This window comes from Psilocybe cubensis, chromosome 1, assembly GCF_017499595.1.
Source record: "Psilocybe cubensis strain MGC-MH-2018 chromosome 1, whole genome shotgun sequence".
NCBI lineage: Eukaryota > Fungi > Basidiomycota > Agaricomycetes > Agaricales > Agrocybaceae > Psilocybe > Psilocybe cubensis.
In genome coordinates this window covers 855,674-869,581 of record NC_062999.1, presented here as the reverse complement: position 1 = coordinate 869,581, position 13,908 = coordinate 855,674, and the positions used below count along the sequence as shown (strand labels likewise).

At 47.3% G+C, this 13,908-nt stretch overlaps 6 protein-coding genes across 6 annotated transcripts; 2 read left to right on the top strand and 4 right to left on the bottom strand.

Moving 5' to 3' along the window:
- Positions 1-426: 426 nt before the first annotated feature.
- On the top strand, positions 427-3,130 carry JR316_0000239 (Manganese transporter pdt1; the record flags this gene model as incomplete). The annotated part of the gene is made up of 10 exons (XM_047886054.1): positions 427-578; positions 640-736; positions 803-839; positions 1,286-1,572; positions 1,628-1,748; positions 1,816-2,197; positions 2,272-2,384; positions 2,443-2,486; positions 2,560-2,628; positions 2,705-3,130. The coding sequence occupies 10 exons, from the start codon at positions 427-429 to the stop codon at positions 3,128-3,130; spliced, it is 1,728 nt and encodes a 575-aa protein (XP_047753800.1).
- A 761-nt stretch (positions 3,131-3,891) lies between these two features.
- On the bottom strand, positions 3,892-4,776 carry JR316_0000238 (uncharacterized protein; the record flags this gene model as incomplete). The annotated part of the gene is made up of 1 exon (XM_047886053.1): positions 3,892-4,776. One exon carries the CDS (start codon positions 4,774-4,776, stop codon positions 3,892-3,894), a length of 885 nt encoding a protein of 294 aa, XP_047753799.1.
- Positions 4,777-5,883: 1,107 nt separating this feature from the next.
- On the bottom strand, positions 5,884-7,181 carry JR316_0000237 (uncharacterized protein; the record flags this gene model as incomplete). Its single annotated transcript, XM_047886052.1, has 3 exons — positions 5,884-6,101; positions 6,169-6,744; positions 7,169-7,181. The coding sequence occupies 3 exons, from the start codon at positions 7,179-7,181 to the stop codon at positions 5,884-5,886; spliced, it is 807 nt and encodes a 268-aa protein (XP_047753798.1).
- Positions 7,182-9,342: 2,161 nt separating this feature from the next.
- On the top strand, positions 9,343-10,693 carry JR316_0000236 (Oxidoreductase OXR1; the record flags this gene model as incomplete). The annotated part of the gene is made up of 2 exons (XM_047886051.1): positions 9,343-9,523; positions 9,594-10,693. The coding sequence occupies 2 exons, from the start codon at positions 9,343-9,345 to the stop codon at positions 10,691-10,693; spliced, it is 1,281 nt and encodes a 426-aa protein (XP_047753797.1).
- Positions 10,694-10,942: 249 nt separating this feature from the next.
- On the bottom strand, positions 10,943-11,656 carry JR316_0000235 (uncharacterized protein; the record flags this gene model as incomplete). The annotated part of the gene is made up of 1 exon (XM_047886050.1): positions 10,943-11,656. The coding sequence occupies one exon, from the start codon at positions 11,654-11,656 to the stop codon at positions 10,943-10,945; it is 714 nt and encodes a 237-aa protein (XP_047753796.1).
- A 786-nt stretch (positions 11,657-12,442) lies between these two features.
- Positions 12,443-13,479, bottom strand: JR316_0000234 (Serine/arginine-rich splicing factor SR45a; the record flags this gene model as incomplete). Its single annotated transcript, XM_047886049.1, has 5 exons — positions 12,443-12,636; positions 12,696-12,762; positions 12,823-12,972; positions 13,044-13,149; positions 13,316-13,479. 5 exons carry the CDS (start codon positions 13,477-13,479, stop codon positions 12,443-12,445), a joined length of 681 nt encoding a protein of 226 aa, XP_047753795.1.
- Positions 13,480-13,908: the final 429 nt, after the last annotated feature.

Genomic DNA, 13,908 nt, shown 5'->3' with positions numbered 1-13,908 from the left:
TGAAAATGTTTGCGGAGCCTTGTATGTTTGGATGATGACAGAGGAGCAATGTGTTTGTTGTGCGGCGCATATGTATTTGTCGAGTGGTGTTTTCTGGATAGTTTTCAGTAGCATTACGTCTCCGAAACTCAATCTGGAGGGCTTTGGTAAGGAAGAAAAATCGGTGATCGGGGAGGTTGTGGGCATGGTTTTAATACTTTTAGAGGAGGCGGAGGTATCGGCTCGGGGAATGCCGGGAGGGAGTGGTGGATGGTGATTGGCTGGAAGTGTGACTGACCAAGAATGAAAATGGCCAACACTGTACCGCTCAATCGTTTCGTCAAAGCTCGTCTCGTCCGCTGTGTTGGGTTCGTCGTCCTTCCTCCCGGTTCACTATTTCATGGCCATCGTTAGCTAACTCACCCCACTTTTCTCTCTCCCTCCCCCATGTCAGACTCACCCTCCAGTGCCCCGCATAGCACTCTCGTCCCGTCCGCCACCTTTGTCCGCCGCCTGAAACATGCTGCCGCAGTTGTCGTGCACCATGGCAAGAAACACACAGGCGTCGGTATAGTCTGTGCCGTGGCTTATTTTGACCCGTGAGTACTCTTGTCTCTTTTCGCCTATGTGCCATGCATGACGAAGTGCGTGGATATTCAGTGGTAATTGGGGCGTCGACCTCCAAGCAGGCTCCCAATTCGGATATCACTTGTTGTTCGTGGTCCTGCTCGCGGGACTCTTTGCTGTCTTCCTCCAGGTGGGCGTCATTGATGGGTTGACGGAACGCCGTATGGTTCTGATAAGCAAACGTCACTTTGTTTAGGTCCTTGCCAGTCGACTTGGTTGCGTGACAGGTATCGGTGAGTTTGATGTGCCATACTGTTGGAATTTTCTCTTTTTCTCGATGGAGCGACACGACTTCTAAGTATCCATTGGGTGTACGCTGTGCTTCTGGCGTGCCGGTCTGACCTTTGGGTCAAGCCAACTGTGAACTTCCCATTAATTCTCTGTCGCCGGCATAACCGCCCCGTTCAAAACTTAGCATGGTAGCGGGCAGTCCTTCTCTGCCTTTGCCATCGGCTCCGTATCATTTTACATCCAAGCCATAGGTGTGGGTATAATTAGGAACCATGTGCCTCCCAAGGAGGTTGTCGGGAACCTATATATACCCTACTTCGCGTCTCATTTTCGTCGTTTTCCGTGTTAAACGCCCCAATTTTTTCCACCATTCACTTTGGCCTCTCTCGCTGGTTCCGCAGCACCCTTCTAGGATCAGGAAATGCTTACACACTTATTCACACTTTAGATCTCGCTTCCCACACACGTTTATTGTTATACAATCGTCCTAAGCATACGCTTCTTTACCGATGGCTGGGTCTTTATCCCCTCTATGTCTTGGCGGAAGTTGCTATCATCGCCACGGACCTTGCTGAGCTTCTAGGATCTGCGATTGCTCTCTGCATGCTTTTCCCAAAGCTGGAGCTCTGGCATGGTGTACTAATCACTGCCTTCGATGTAATCTTGATTCTCGGAATGGGTGATCCTTTGCGTGGAAAGCCTGTGAGGATGTTCGAATTGCTTATTGGTGCCATGGTAAATTTTTGCCAGTCATTTTTTTTACTATGCGCTCAATCCATTTCTCTTGTAGGTTCTCGCGGTTTTGATCTGTATGATCGTCATTATTTCCAAGGTTGACGTAAACTGGGCGCACGCCTTCGAAGGCTATATCCCTTCGAAGCACATTTTTGCTCAAGGGGGCGTATATACCTGTTCGTTTTAATAATAGTCTGCTTTCAACTTTTGGGTTTTGGAAGCTGACTCTTGGGACCATTATAGCTGTGGGTATTCTTGGAGCAACTGTCATGCCGCACAGTCTCTTCCTTGGGTCAGCTCTTGCAACACAAGATCGGGTCTCATTTAGGTCGGACAAAGATACGAGGACGCTAACTACACTGGTCACGAAAGATTCACAAGAATCTCTAACTCAAGTACCGCAAGTACCGGAACGTCAATCCCTCTGGCACAGAATATACGAAGAATGTCGATACTCAGTACTTGATGCATTCCGTAAACCGCCGGCGAGCATATTCGCTACGGCTGCGACACGGCACAGCGAACGCCAAAATAATACTTACGAGTTCATCCGTGCGCATATCTATCATGGAACATTCGATATTGTTGGCAGTCTTCTAGGGTTTGCCGTCATGATTAATTCACTGTAAGCCGCATCTTCTACCCCTTCATTGATCATTTATCTCATTTTAATATTGACTTTTTTGTCGCGTCTGATAGGATTTTGATGTTGGCTGCCGCCGTGTTCTTTTACGGAAAGGAAATGCCACAGGACAAGGACGCTGCCAGCTTGTTTGATGCTTATGATCTTATTCGTGATATTGTTGGCAAACGTATGTCTTTTAAATAGTTCACCTATCACACGAAGCTGATTTGTCGGCCTTTCGGTAGCCGCCGCCACCCTATTTGCTATTGCACTTTTGGCTGCTGGACAGGTCAGTGCTCGGTGTCTATATATCGCGACAAAAAATAGCCAGGTATTGACTACTTTGTATGGTGTTTGTTCAGAGCTCGTCCATCATTGCCACCGTCGCTGGCCAAGCTGTATGTGAAGGCTTTTTGCAATGGCGTGTATCGGTAAGTTCACAGTATCCTTTAAAAGGTTGTTATGCCCATGCATCCTCACCTCTTTTCTATCCATTCCCTTTCATAGCCTATAGTTCGTCGGTTGTTTACACGCCTTCTTGCCATTATACCGGCTATGATCGTCGCCATCGCTCTTGGCCGAGCTGGGATTGATGTCCTGCTCGTCGTGTCGCAGGTTGTTCTCTCGATTGTGCTGCCCTTTATCACATTTCCGTTGCTCTTTTGCACATCTAGCAAGGCCATCATGACTGTCCGCAAGATGCCGGTCGATAACCCTGGTTCTTCTGGCTTCATAGAATCTACTGTGAATGCGGCGCCTTCTGAGATCTCTACAGTGACTCTCAGTGGATTAGAAAATGCGGATGACAATGGAGAGCTAGTAGATTACAGCAACAACAAGCTAACGATGGCTGTTGGGGCCATGATTTGGCTCGTCGTTGTCGCTGCAAATATGTATGTGATCGTGGAACTGGCCCTCGGCAAAGGGGCATAAACCCTCTTTCCGAACTTGAAGAGGCGAGTCTGTCCGCCAACCAACCACAACACTTAAAATATACACGGGGACGGTCTCTTGCCTCCTGTCAGCATTTTTCTTGGAACAATATCATTATCCCTTCGACTGTACACGATGCACAATCTCGACTTCCACTCTGTACATCCCTCCGCAATCTCTTATACCCATATCCATAGATATCACGCTCATCCACCACCCTTATACTCTTACGCCTTCCAACGCCAATCCACGCATACCCATCCTATCATCATCCCTTACGAAACGAATATTCCTCAATAGTATACCAACACGCCATTGCCTTGAAGAGATTGTCCATCGCTCCACGTCCTTTCTTGATCATCATTTGAAATAATTATCTGCTTCCGTTTCGTTTTTTTTTTCTCTTTATTTGGCTTCTTGTATCGTCATAGAGCCATTTTTGTTCCGATTGCCTGTAAAATTTTGAACTGTACTTGTATTCGAGATCACTTGTCGTTGAACCACCAAATGTGTTGATATGTTTCGATAGTTCATTAAATGTATACATATAAGTAGATCAAAAGAAACTTCCTGGGCAAATACAACGCGCCGGATTATTAAAATGCGTATGACAGTGGAGGCTCTTTGTTAACCATGTAGATTGAAGGGACATCACACTATCACACTACAACCGTATGTAAGGACAGAGAACCAAGAAAAAACCCGCACAATTGAGCGGCAGTACATCTCCACAGATCAAATGCCCCAGGTGTTACAGTGGTTCATTGCGGATCGTCCAGATCCAAGAGTAAACACGAAAGTTCAAACAAATCCCATTCGTGATGACTTTGATATTCAGATGAGAGCAGAAGTTGGAAGGTACTAAGTTGCCTTCCGAAGTCCCAAAGCATGTCGTAGGTATCCCAATCGGGAATCAACGCATAAGATATTTCACGCAGTCTTCTGAACTTATTGATAGTCGCTAGACGGTCATCGATTGAGAATCTGCGTTCGTGCTTTGGAGTGCTTTTTCTATCTGGAGTGATGTCGCCTTCATCATCGCCTGAATCCGAAGAATGGGAACTCTCAGAACCATCAGAGTCGTTCATCCTTTCCTCCAAGTCAACATAACACTTGATCACAACTTTTTGTAAAGGACGGCGAGTAGAATGTATTCCATTGTTGAAGGGACTAATCATTCCAGGTAGCAAGTGCCAGGGGAAATCGCCGTGCATTTCGAGGATAAACGTCTGGAGTAGCGGAAGTATCGGCACTTCATTAGCGGGTATGTCTCTTTGTTCGGGATCCAAGCAAAGTCGCTCAAAGAATGGGCCAAGATATTCTTCAACGTCATACCTGCCTGGCGGTCGGAACCACAAATCTAAAGTAGTCAATTGGGGTGTTGTCAAACACACGTTGATGAGTTCCTCGCCAAGCAGTGTTGGCCCGGCTTCTGCCAAAGAAAGTGATTTGAGTGAGGGTCCAGATCGCTCAAGGAAATTAATCAAAGGATCGGCTGGGATACTATATATGGGGAATTCCAAAGAGAGGGTAGTGAGATTTCGCAGTGATATCAGGTTGAAGAAATCAGGAAATTGATAAAATCGCAGAGTGAAATTGGCGTAAAAACAATGAAGCTTTGGATGAGAGATGGCTTTGTCACCCATCGTTTGTGCATTGGGTAGATTTTGAAGGTGTATGAGACGACATTCAGTCAGGTTATATGCTATGTTGAGCAAGTTCAGAACGTCCTCGACTAACATGGAAAACGCTGTGATGGTTGTGAGATTGCACCAGCCTATTGTCAACGATGCCAAAGGGAAACCGCATAAATAGAGAGAGCTCGGCTTTGCTGCGGGCCCAAGATTCAACGGAGTTGTCGCTGTGATGTAGTGGGGATCTTGGAGGTAAAGCGAAAGGGAGTGCAATTTGGGAGCCGAAGCACCATGAAATCTGGATAGTAGCTTCGACGGACCAGAATACTGCAAGTGATAACAACGAGATATAACTCTTTCTTCCGCAATGGCGTCTATAAGATCCAGAATTGTCCTTGTACAATGTGGCTTGTGAACGACAGATAGTGAAATATGTATCGGAAGGCCGCCAGAGCGCTTAAGACAGTCTTTAGCAAAGTTGAGTTGATCTACGCAGGTTCTGGAAGATATAAAAAGCGTCCAGCGCGTCCAGAGGCGAGGTGTGGTAATAGCGGTCTCCCGCCATGTCTGACAAACAGCTGTAATGATTCGCAGACGTTTATCCGATTTGGCGAACATTTTAAATATTTCGGCGAGCATTTCGTTGGGCAGTGTGTTGATGCCGCGTTTGCACGGGCTAACATTCGAAAATGCTCGTGGATTCGTCACAACGGGGCTATGTGGTCGATGTGTGTGAGGTCGATGTGGCATCCAATTTACTGGGTGAAAAAGCCCCCCAGGTTGAGAAAGAGACCATAATAGTGCATCACGATTACCGCACGCCTCCGAGCAATTCATGTTTTGACGTTCAAGCAGTGTGGCATGTATAGCAGATGTCGATGGCGAGAGAGTTGAAAGAAAACGAAGGGTACGCTACAAAAATTTATAAAGGTAAGTAAGTGTGATGCTTGGACCCGAGGGGACAAGTCGAAAGCCATTTCTGAGAATCTGAAGTGTCGTAAGTGGCTAGGGGAGGGGATACCATTGTTCCCGCAAACCAGACACGTCATACATTATAGGTCCCGAAAAACGCTAGTATGTGGCATGCGGAGTGGTTATTAAACAGTTGTGTGAGCTGACCTAAATCTGCTCTAGGCCAGCCAAGTCTTCAAACCACGATACGACGGCTGCGACCTTGCGCACAGCGGGGTCACTGAACCCCAAACGCAGATCAGGCCTCATCCTCCCATCTTCGTGGGAGTAAGGCATACTGCGATAGCAAATAGTTAGAACCGATTTCAGGTAGGGTGATGGTGATAGGGTGATTGACGTTGCAGGATCACAGGAGGCCATAACATCTAATTGGAAACATATAGGCTCAGCCTGGAGAAGAGAAGAAATAAAGGAGTAAAAGGAGATGCATACTCTCTAGGTACACGATATCCCCCCGTTTCGTTGCAACCGCTTTGCCTGCACCGCCCCAATCCTCAGCAATTTCTCTCCACGACGCAGTGAGTTTGCAGACTGTTCCCTCCTCGTCTCCCAATACTATTTTGAGAATGGACACCTCCTTCCCGGCCTCAGCTCCGTTTTTGATACGAATTGTATCGGGACCTTCGACCTCCAACACGGCGAGTAGACAACTGATTTTGACCGACCCTTTAAACTTTCTTTCAACGAGGGAGGAAAGAGACGTGAGAGTGTGTAGGTTAAAATGAAAGGAAGGAAAACGGGCAATCGATGAGGCGTCAGAGTAGTTCCCAAAAGATTGGGACTCTGGGTCTTGCGTCTCCAGAAACCGCGACTGAGATTCAGCCGAAGCTTGCGTTTCAGGAGGCGAAGTTTGAGGAGGTTCTGAGCCGCGGCGAAGGAGGGACGAGTTGGAGTCTAATGAGGATGATGTGTCTAATAGGAAAGAAGGGGAATTGAAGCTATCTTTCGATTCGTCAAGCTCGTCACCTACGGGTCGACTCGGTGGCCACGAGATTAGGGTGGTTTGTTCTATTTGATCAACATTTAGCAAGGAAAAGCAGATTATTATCCAAGAATCACCTTTGCCTCGAAAGACGGACACTTCAGCAGTAAGATTGGGCTCATCAGGAACCAGCACCCCCTTAGGTAAGCAAAAGTTGGCTTACCTCCGAACCTTTTCAACCCTTCTGCACTCACACTATTCTACATTTTTGAACCACAGATATGTAGGTTATGCTTCTTTGAACACATCTGTGGTTTTTTTTTTCAAAAAAATTTTGATCTCAAGAAGTTATAAAGATTTTAATTTTTTTCCTTTTTTTTTAGTCTAACACGTCAGAAATGGTGTTTTCTCGAGTTTGGGAGATTTTCGAAAATTTGACAATGTTCTTTTGGCCGCTTATATAATGGTACACGTGACCACACGTGACAATAAGTCACGCCTAAGTAATACCTCTCAGACTCATTATGGACTTCCAGAGACTACAATTTGACCTCTGAGGTGTAATTCTATTATTGTGGGCATAAAGGCTAGTAGTAAGGATTGTATATGCACATTTATGAATTTTTTTTTTTTAAACTTTTTGTCTGAAACCATTTTCCGTCAACATAACTTTTGATTTTTTTTTCGAGCTGGATTTTGGCCGCTCTTGGCGCCAAGCCCATTGATTACGTAAGGGTGCTGGTTTCTGATGAGCCCAATCTATTGGGCTCATCAGGAACCAGCACCCCCTTAGGTAAGCAAAAGTTGGCTTACCTCCGAACCTTTTCAACCCTTCTGCACTCACACTATTCTACATTTTTGAACCACAGATATGTAGGTTATGCTTCTTTGAACACATCTGTGGTTTTTTTTTTCAAAAAAATTTTGATCTCAAGAAGTTATAAAGATTTTAATTTTTTTCCTTTTTTTTTAGTCTAACACGTCAGAAATGGTGTTTTCTCGAGTTTGGGAGATTTTCGAAAATTTGACAATGTTCTTTTGGCCGCTTATATAATGGTACACGTGACCACACGTGACAATAAGTCACGCCTAAGTAATACCTCTCAGACTCATTATGGACTTCCAGAGACTACAATTTGACCTCTGAGGTGTAATTCTATTATTGTGGGCATAAAGGCTAGTAGTAAGGATTGTATATGCACATTTATGAATTTTTTTTTTTTAAACTTTTTGTCTGAAACCATTTTCCGTCAACATAACTTTTGATTTTTTTTTCGAGCTGGATTTTGGCCGCTCTTGGCGCCAAGCCCATTGATTACGTAAGGGTGCTGGTTTCTGATGAGCCCAATCTTATGCTCGGCAGGCACACCAGAATATTCTCCCTGTGTCCCATCAATGTTGTCGGTCGCAAAGCTTTCCTCCACAGGATCCTCTGGACCATCACTGAATGCTAAATCTTTGCAAATTAACGATATCCGTCGACTTGCCTCTTCCAAGGTAGCAAGAGGAATAACAATAGAGGACTGGCTCAAACGACTTTCAGACGTCCCTTGGGTAGGATATAAGAAAGATTTCGTAGATTTAGTGAGTTTCGATGCGATCCCTGAGCTGTGCGAAGAAACGGTTCGCCATGAGTAGGTGCTGGGGTCGTTATTGATCTCAGACAACGCAGGAGCTCCTAAAAAGACTCTATACATCTCAGGCAGAGTGTATGCATGGATGAGGGACAAATGACAAGGGAAGAATGCGCTTTCATTGTGACTGGGTGAAATGAAGCTGCACAGACGCGGACACTTGCCAGACAACATCTCGTGGGAATTTAATTTCAAGTCCGACCATGCCGGCCGTACAAAAGTTCAACAAGAACGAACTTAAATCTTGGGATTGAGGTTCTAAATTTGCTATGCGCAAAGTATGAGGTGTCAAATGCCTACCTGAATTGTTTGATTTTATATAGGTATCTCAATAATAATGCCATATTGCATAAAGAGTGGGTCAAAAAATGGCCAGGGAAGTTATTGAATAGGAGTCTCTCAGGGTTTCTCATGGAAATATTCATGTAGCAATGGAAAAGTGGCGTTGGATGCTGAGGGTTCACAAGACTCTACCGCATTAATTGATAGTGGACTAGTGGACCTGTAAGTTAATCCTCTGAGGACGATTCTGAAGCTATCCCATCTACGAGCAACATATCGAACCAACGAGAGAGAAATTAATGTCAACTGTATAAATCTGCCCAACTTTGAGATTGAGACACACCACAAGCCCTTCCAGCGCGTCAACAATTGCGTCAGAACGTTCATCATGCCTTGAATAACCCCAGTTGTCAACCGTTTCGTAGTCTTGCATTTAAAATCACTACATTTTGGCTGGACTTGGACTCTTGGGTGTAGCCGGACCGAGTTAGGAGAGATGCTTTAACGACAGCCAGTAGCAGTGAATGGACATAGATATTTCATGATCTATTTATCAATGCCCTTTGGGTTCTCGCCCGTTCAATTGTTCTAAAATCTACGCGAGTGGGCATATAGTAAATAACAATTTCAAAGGGCGGTTAAACGGTTGCAACCATGTCCGTCGGAGATCGCCGACCCTCCATCAGCATCAGCAAATTATCAGATAAGAGAAATGAAAACGAATCCCTCAAAACAGCTTCCCAAAAATAACTTCCCCAAGATAGCGCGATGGAACTGAAGTTCAAGGTACTTGTCATCGGCGGCGCCTACGGCGGGCTCGGAGCTGTTACGAATCTACTTGACCTTACCCACGGCAAGCGCCCGAGATTTGACTCCTCCAGCGACCCCCTTGAGTCGGAGAGCAAGTTTCCAGTCGAGATCACTGTCGTCGACGAGCGGGATGGATACGGTGAGCAGCCCTCTCTTATTTACTCTCCAGTCACATATGTCTTGGATATTTAACGTCCAAAAACTCACAGTGCATCTGATTGGAAACCCACTCGCGCTCGCAGACCGCGACTATGCACATAAAATCTGGCAACGCTTCTCAGATATCCCCGGGCTGCGCAACGCACCCAATCTCACCTTCATCCAAGGCACTGTTACCTCTCTCTCTCCATCCACGCGCACAGCGATCATCTCAAAGGCGTCTTCAATACCAGGAGGCCCCGTGGAAACGGTATCCCAGTCCTACGACTACTGCATCGTCGCAACGGGCCTGCGCCGCGTGTGGCCGACCGTGCCTAGCGCGCACACCAAGGCCGGCTACCTCTCTGAAGCTCTAGCGCACCTCGACCGCGTCGGGTCCGCATCTGCGAAGCAGCATGGAGTGGTCGTCATCGGGGGCGGCGCGGTCGGTATTGAAATGGCGGCTGAGCTCAAGCACGCGTCTGCGCATCACAGCTCTGACCACGGCGCGACGCTCCCCGTGACCCTCGTCCACTCACGGGCGCGCCTCCTATCCGCCGAACCGCTCCCCGACAAATTCGCAGAAACCGCAGCCGAGCTACTCAAAAAGACCGGTGTCGAGCTCAAACTCGGTGCGCGCGTGCTCGAGACGACCAAGGTGTCTGAAGAGCCTGAGCTCTGGGAGCTACGTCTGTCCACGGGCGAGGTCATGCGAGCCGCTGTGGTCATCACCGCCATCTCAGGACAGCACCCGACCGGACGCGAGTTCCTGCCTAAGGAAGCTGTAGATGAAGCAGGGTATGTACATATCGATGCCAACCTTGCGATCAAGAACTTGCCAGAGGGCCACTTCTGCGTGGGCGACACAGTGAAATGGAGCGGTATCAAGCGCGCTGGCGCGGCTATGTGGATGGGCGGTTTGGCTGCGAGAAATATTCACAGGAGGATGCTGGTCGCAAGAGGTGAAAAGAAGGCAGGAGAACTTAAGGATAGCGAGATAGATCCGATACCACCTATGATGGCGTTGGCTGTTGGGAATGAAGCAGTAGGGTATAGTGATGCTGAAGGGGTCAAGGCTGGGGCAGATGTTAGAAAAATGATGTTTGGTGACGATTTAGGATGGGCTATCTGTTGGAATCACATGAAGCTTGGAGAAGAGTTCAAGCCATGATAGAAAGTTTTAATGCTAGACGAAAATTATACTGTATCCACTTGACCTTCAAGCATGATCTACTTACAGGTGGTGGATTTGATTCCAAAAACCATCGAAGATTGAGTATACAACATAAAATCAAAATCACAAATACATATATGGTCTGAAGGGAAGGGTTTAATGGACTAAACAAATTGCATGAGTTAGTGCTACCAAGATCAAAACAAAGGCAACTCACGTCTCAACAAACACACTCTCGTCCACAGTTTAGAATACATTTCCCAAGATACCTCTAACTTTCTTCAACGTGTCCTCATTCCTCTGCCCATCCGCGCCAACTCTCGCCTCCGCAACCACCGCACCTGCCTCGTACAACTGATCCGGGAGCTCCGTATAAGCACCCACAGGCGTCTGCAGTTCCCGTTTCTCCCTATCCCACCCATAGACACTAACTTCATCAAACTCCCTTTCATACTCCTGCTCTGGAACCTCGCTCAGTGTACGTTTTGGGACCAAGAACCTGTCGATCGGACGGCCGGTCCTCTCATGCCTCACGCGCCATGTGTTGCGGAACGAGTCTTCGGGCACTGGGAGGACGCCGCCATGTGTGATGTCCCGCGCGAGCGCATGCAGCGCCGTATAATCATCCGCAGTGAGCTTATAGTAGGCCCCTGATGCAGAAAGCAGCGTGTGGTCTGTGAAGAGCACGAGCGAGACACCGTTCTGCTCGACGGGTGCATTTAGCAGCGCGATGAGTGCGATGTCCTTGCGAGGTGGGGGTGGGTCGAATCTTGATGGGGGCAGGAGCTCTGCGCGGGCTATGAACCCGGCTAACCTGCCCACTTGTGTCGCTGGTTTGCCTGCCATGATTGCGTCGGAGAACGGGTTTGCGAGGATGTCAAATGGAAGAATATGGTACAGCGAAATAAAGCCGACAGCGACGAGGGAGCAAAGGAAGAATGTGCGAAGGGGGGTCGTCATTTATGATTGAAAGTCTCCAAGGTATTAGACGCTGCGGTGGCGTCTTTTGTAGTGCTTCTGTATCATATCATCTGATAAAGCATATGCTATGCCTTGTGCGCATGGTGATGAGGCGAAGAGAACGATGGACTCATGTGGAACGTTACGCAGATACCATATTGTAACTCTAGCGCGGAAGATACCGATTCAGTAAAACCTCATAAAAGTATCAGCGGTTCTAATCAGTTCACCAAAGTCTCCAGTAGAAGATTATTTCCAGGTAGACGGATAGCTACTAAGGTAGAAACTGGGTCACCGCGAATCTCAAAGTAGATGGGCAAAGAACATCGGATGAGTACACTCTAGTCAATCTGCTATGACTTCCTTTCTCAACTAGAACCATGTTGTGAAGTGGTTGAAAAAGCGTTAAATAAATAAAATATCATTCAGACCAACTAACGAAACTAAGTAGGAAGAAAGAGAAAAATCAAGATGTCCTTTAATTTCAAGGAGAGCAAAACGAGAAGAGATCGAGAGAGGGTGTATTTTGTTCAAGCACTTCTTTATATCTTTTGATCTTTTTTCTCCAATCCGTTTTCCTTTCAACCAAAAGTGTCTTTCGTGGCTCCAGCATATATATTTGATTTTTAGAGAGTGGGGGAAGGTGGCCAGAATCAACCCTTTTTTCCTTCTTTTCGTGAGTTTCCGAATGTCGACTCCATAAAGCAATAACTCGAACACAGGCACAGCAGCCGGATAAAAGAAAACCGAACTTGAAAAGAAAAAGGAAAAAAGAAAAGAAACGCTTTAGTGTCTCCTATCGTCGTACCTGTCTCGGCCGTAGCCACGGTCGCGGTCACGATCACGGTCATCGTATCTATGCCTATCGTAGTCCCTTCCACCACGGTAGTCGTCGCGGCCCCCTCCGCGTCCGCCGCGACGATCATCGTAGTCGCGGGAGTATCGGCTGTCGTACGGTCTGGGGTCGTAGGGACGTTCAACTGAGAGAACAATACGAATGAGACACGCAAGTTCAACAGAAATGGAAAAAAAAAATTACAGTCACTGCGCTTGGGAGGGCCATAGTACCTTCCAGGAGTGGGTGTCCTGGCTCGTCCACGGCGTGCCTATAAAAAAATAGGGATGATAAGAGAGCGAGAAGAACATAGTTTAGATGTTGTTCTGACCTTTTCGACATTGATAATCTTGCCCATGAGCTCAGTAGCGTTAAGAGCAGCCACAGCAGCCTCGGCTTCCTCTGCACTCTCCATCGTCACAAATCCAAACCCACGCGACTCCCGTGTGTGTGGATCATACATCACCGAAGCCTTCTTGACCTAAGAAAGAAAGAAAAAAAGAACAGTCAACCATCTGATACATCAACAAAACGCAAACGAGATAAACTCACCCTGCCAATTTTAGCAAATGCCGCTTCCAAGTCCCGGGTGTCCACTTTGTGGCTCAACCCAGAGACGTGCAAGTTGTTTCCAGGGTTCGAACTGCTTTCATTACGACTGAATATATCGTTTCATTTTTCCACAAGCGCAACATTCAACCGCAGCAACAGGTGGATGCACATGGGCAGCAGCACGAGCGAGGGCGACGAACAAAAATATGCATAGCAAAGCATGGGCATGAACAGCCAAGATAGAACCCAGAGTCCAGGAATAGTGTACGCACCCTCTGTCATCCCCGCCACGGGTGGCTCCGGGGCTCCTGCTCCTGCTCGAGCGGCGCGGGGCGTCGCCATTTCTTCCTTCACGGCCGCCGTCCCGTGCGGGCGAGCGTCCGGAGCCGTTGTTGCCGTTGTTGTTGGATCCCCAGTTCTGGTCGTCCGTGTTCATAGCATTGCTGTTGCTGTCGGTCGGAATGCTGATGCCGCTGCTTGCAGGAGCGATGTCTTGAGATTGCCAGGCTGGATGTGGGAGAAGGGAAGGAGGAAGGTAAGAGGTCAGGTCGTGGTTAGAGGCGAATTTGAATAGAGCAGAGGATTGCAGATAGGAAAGACGACAGGACCGACGCAAATCGTAATCGAAAACCGAAACTGAAGCGAAAGAGCGAAGCTTTTGCGTGCAGATGTAGGGATTCTATAGACTGCTGGTCATTGGTAAAGAGAACGGACCGCTGGATGTGCGGTCGATGCTCTCTCTTGTTTTCCATTCATGCTACCACAAGCGTGGCAGAGAGCGAAAATTGAAGAATGGCTACATCAGGCGCACAAATTGTGCACCTGTTGACCCATTCTCTTTCTTGTAACATTGTCCAGAAAGGAT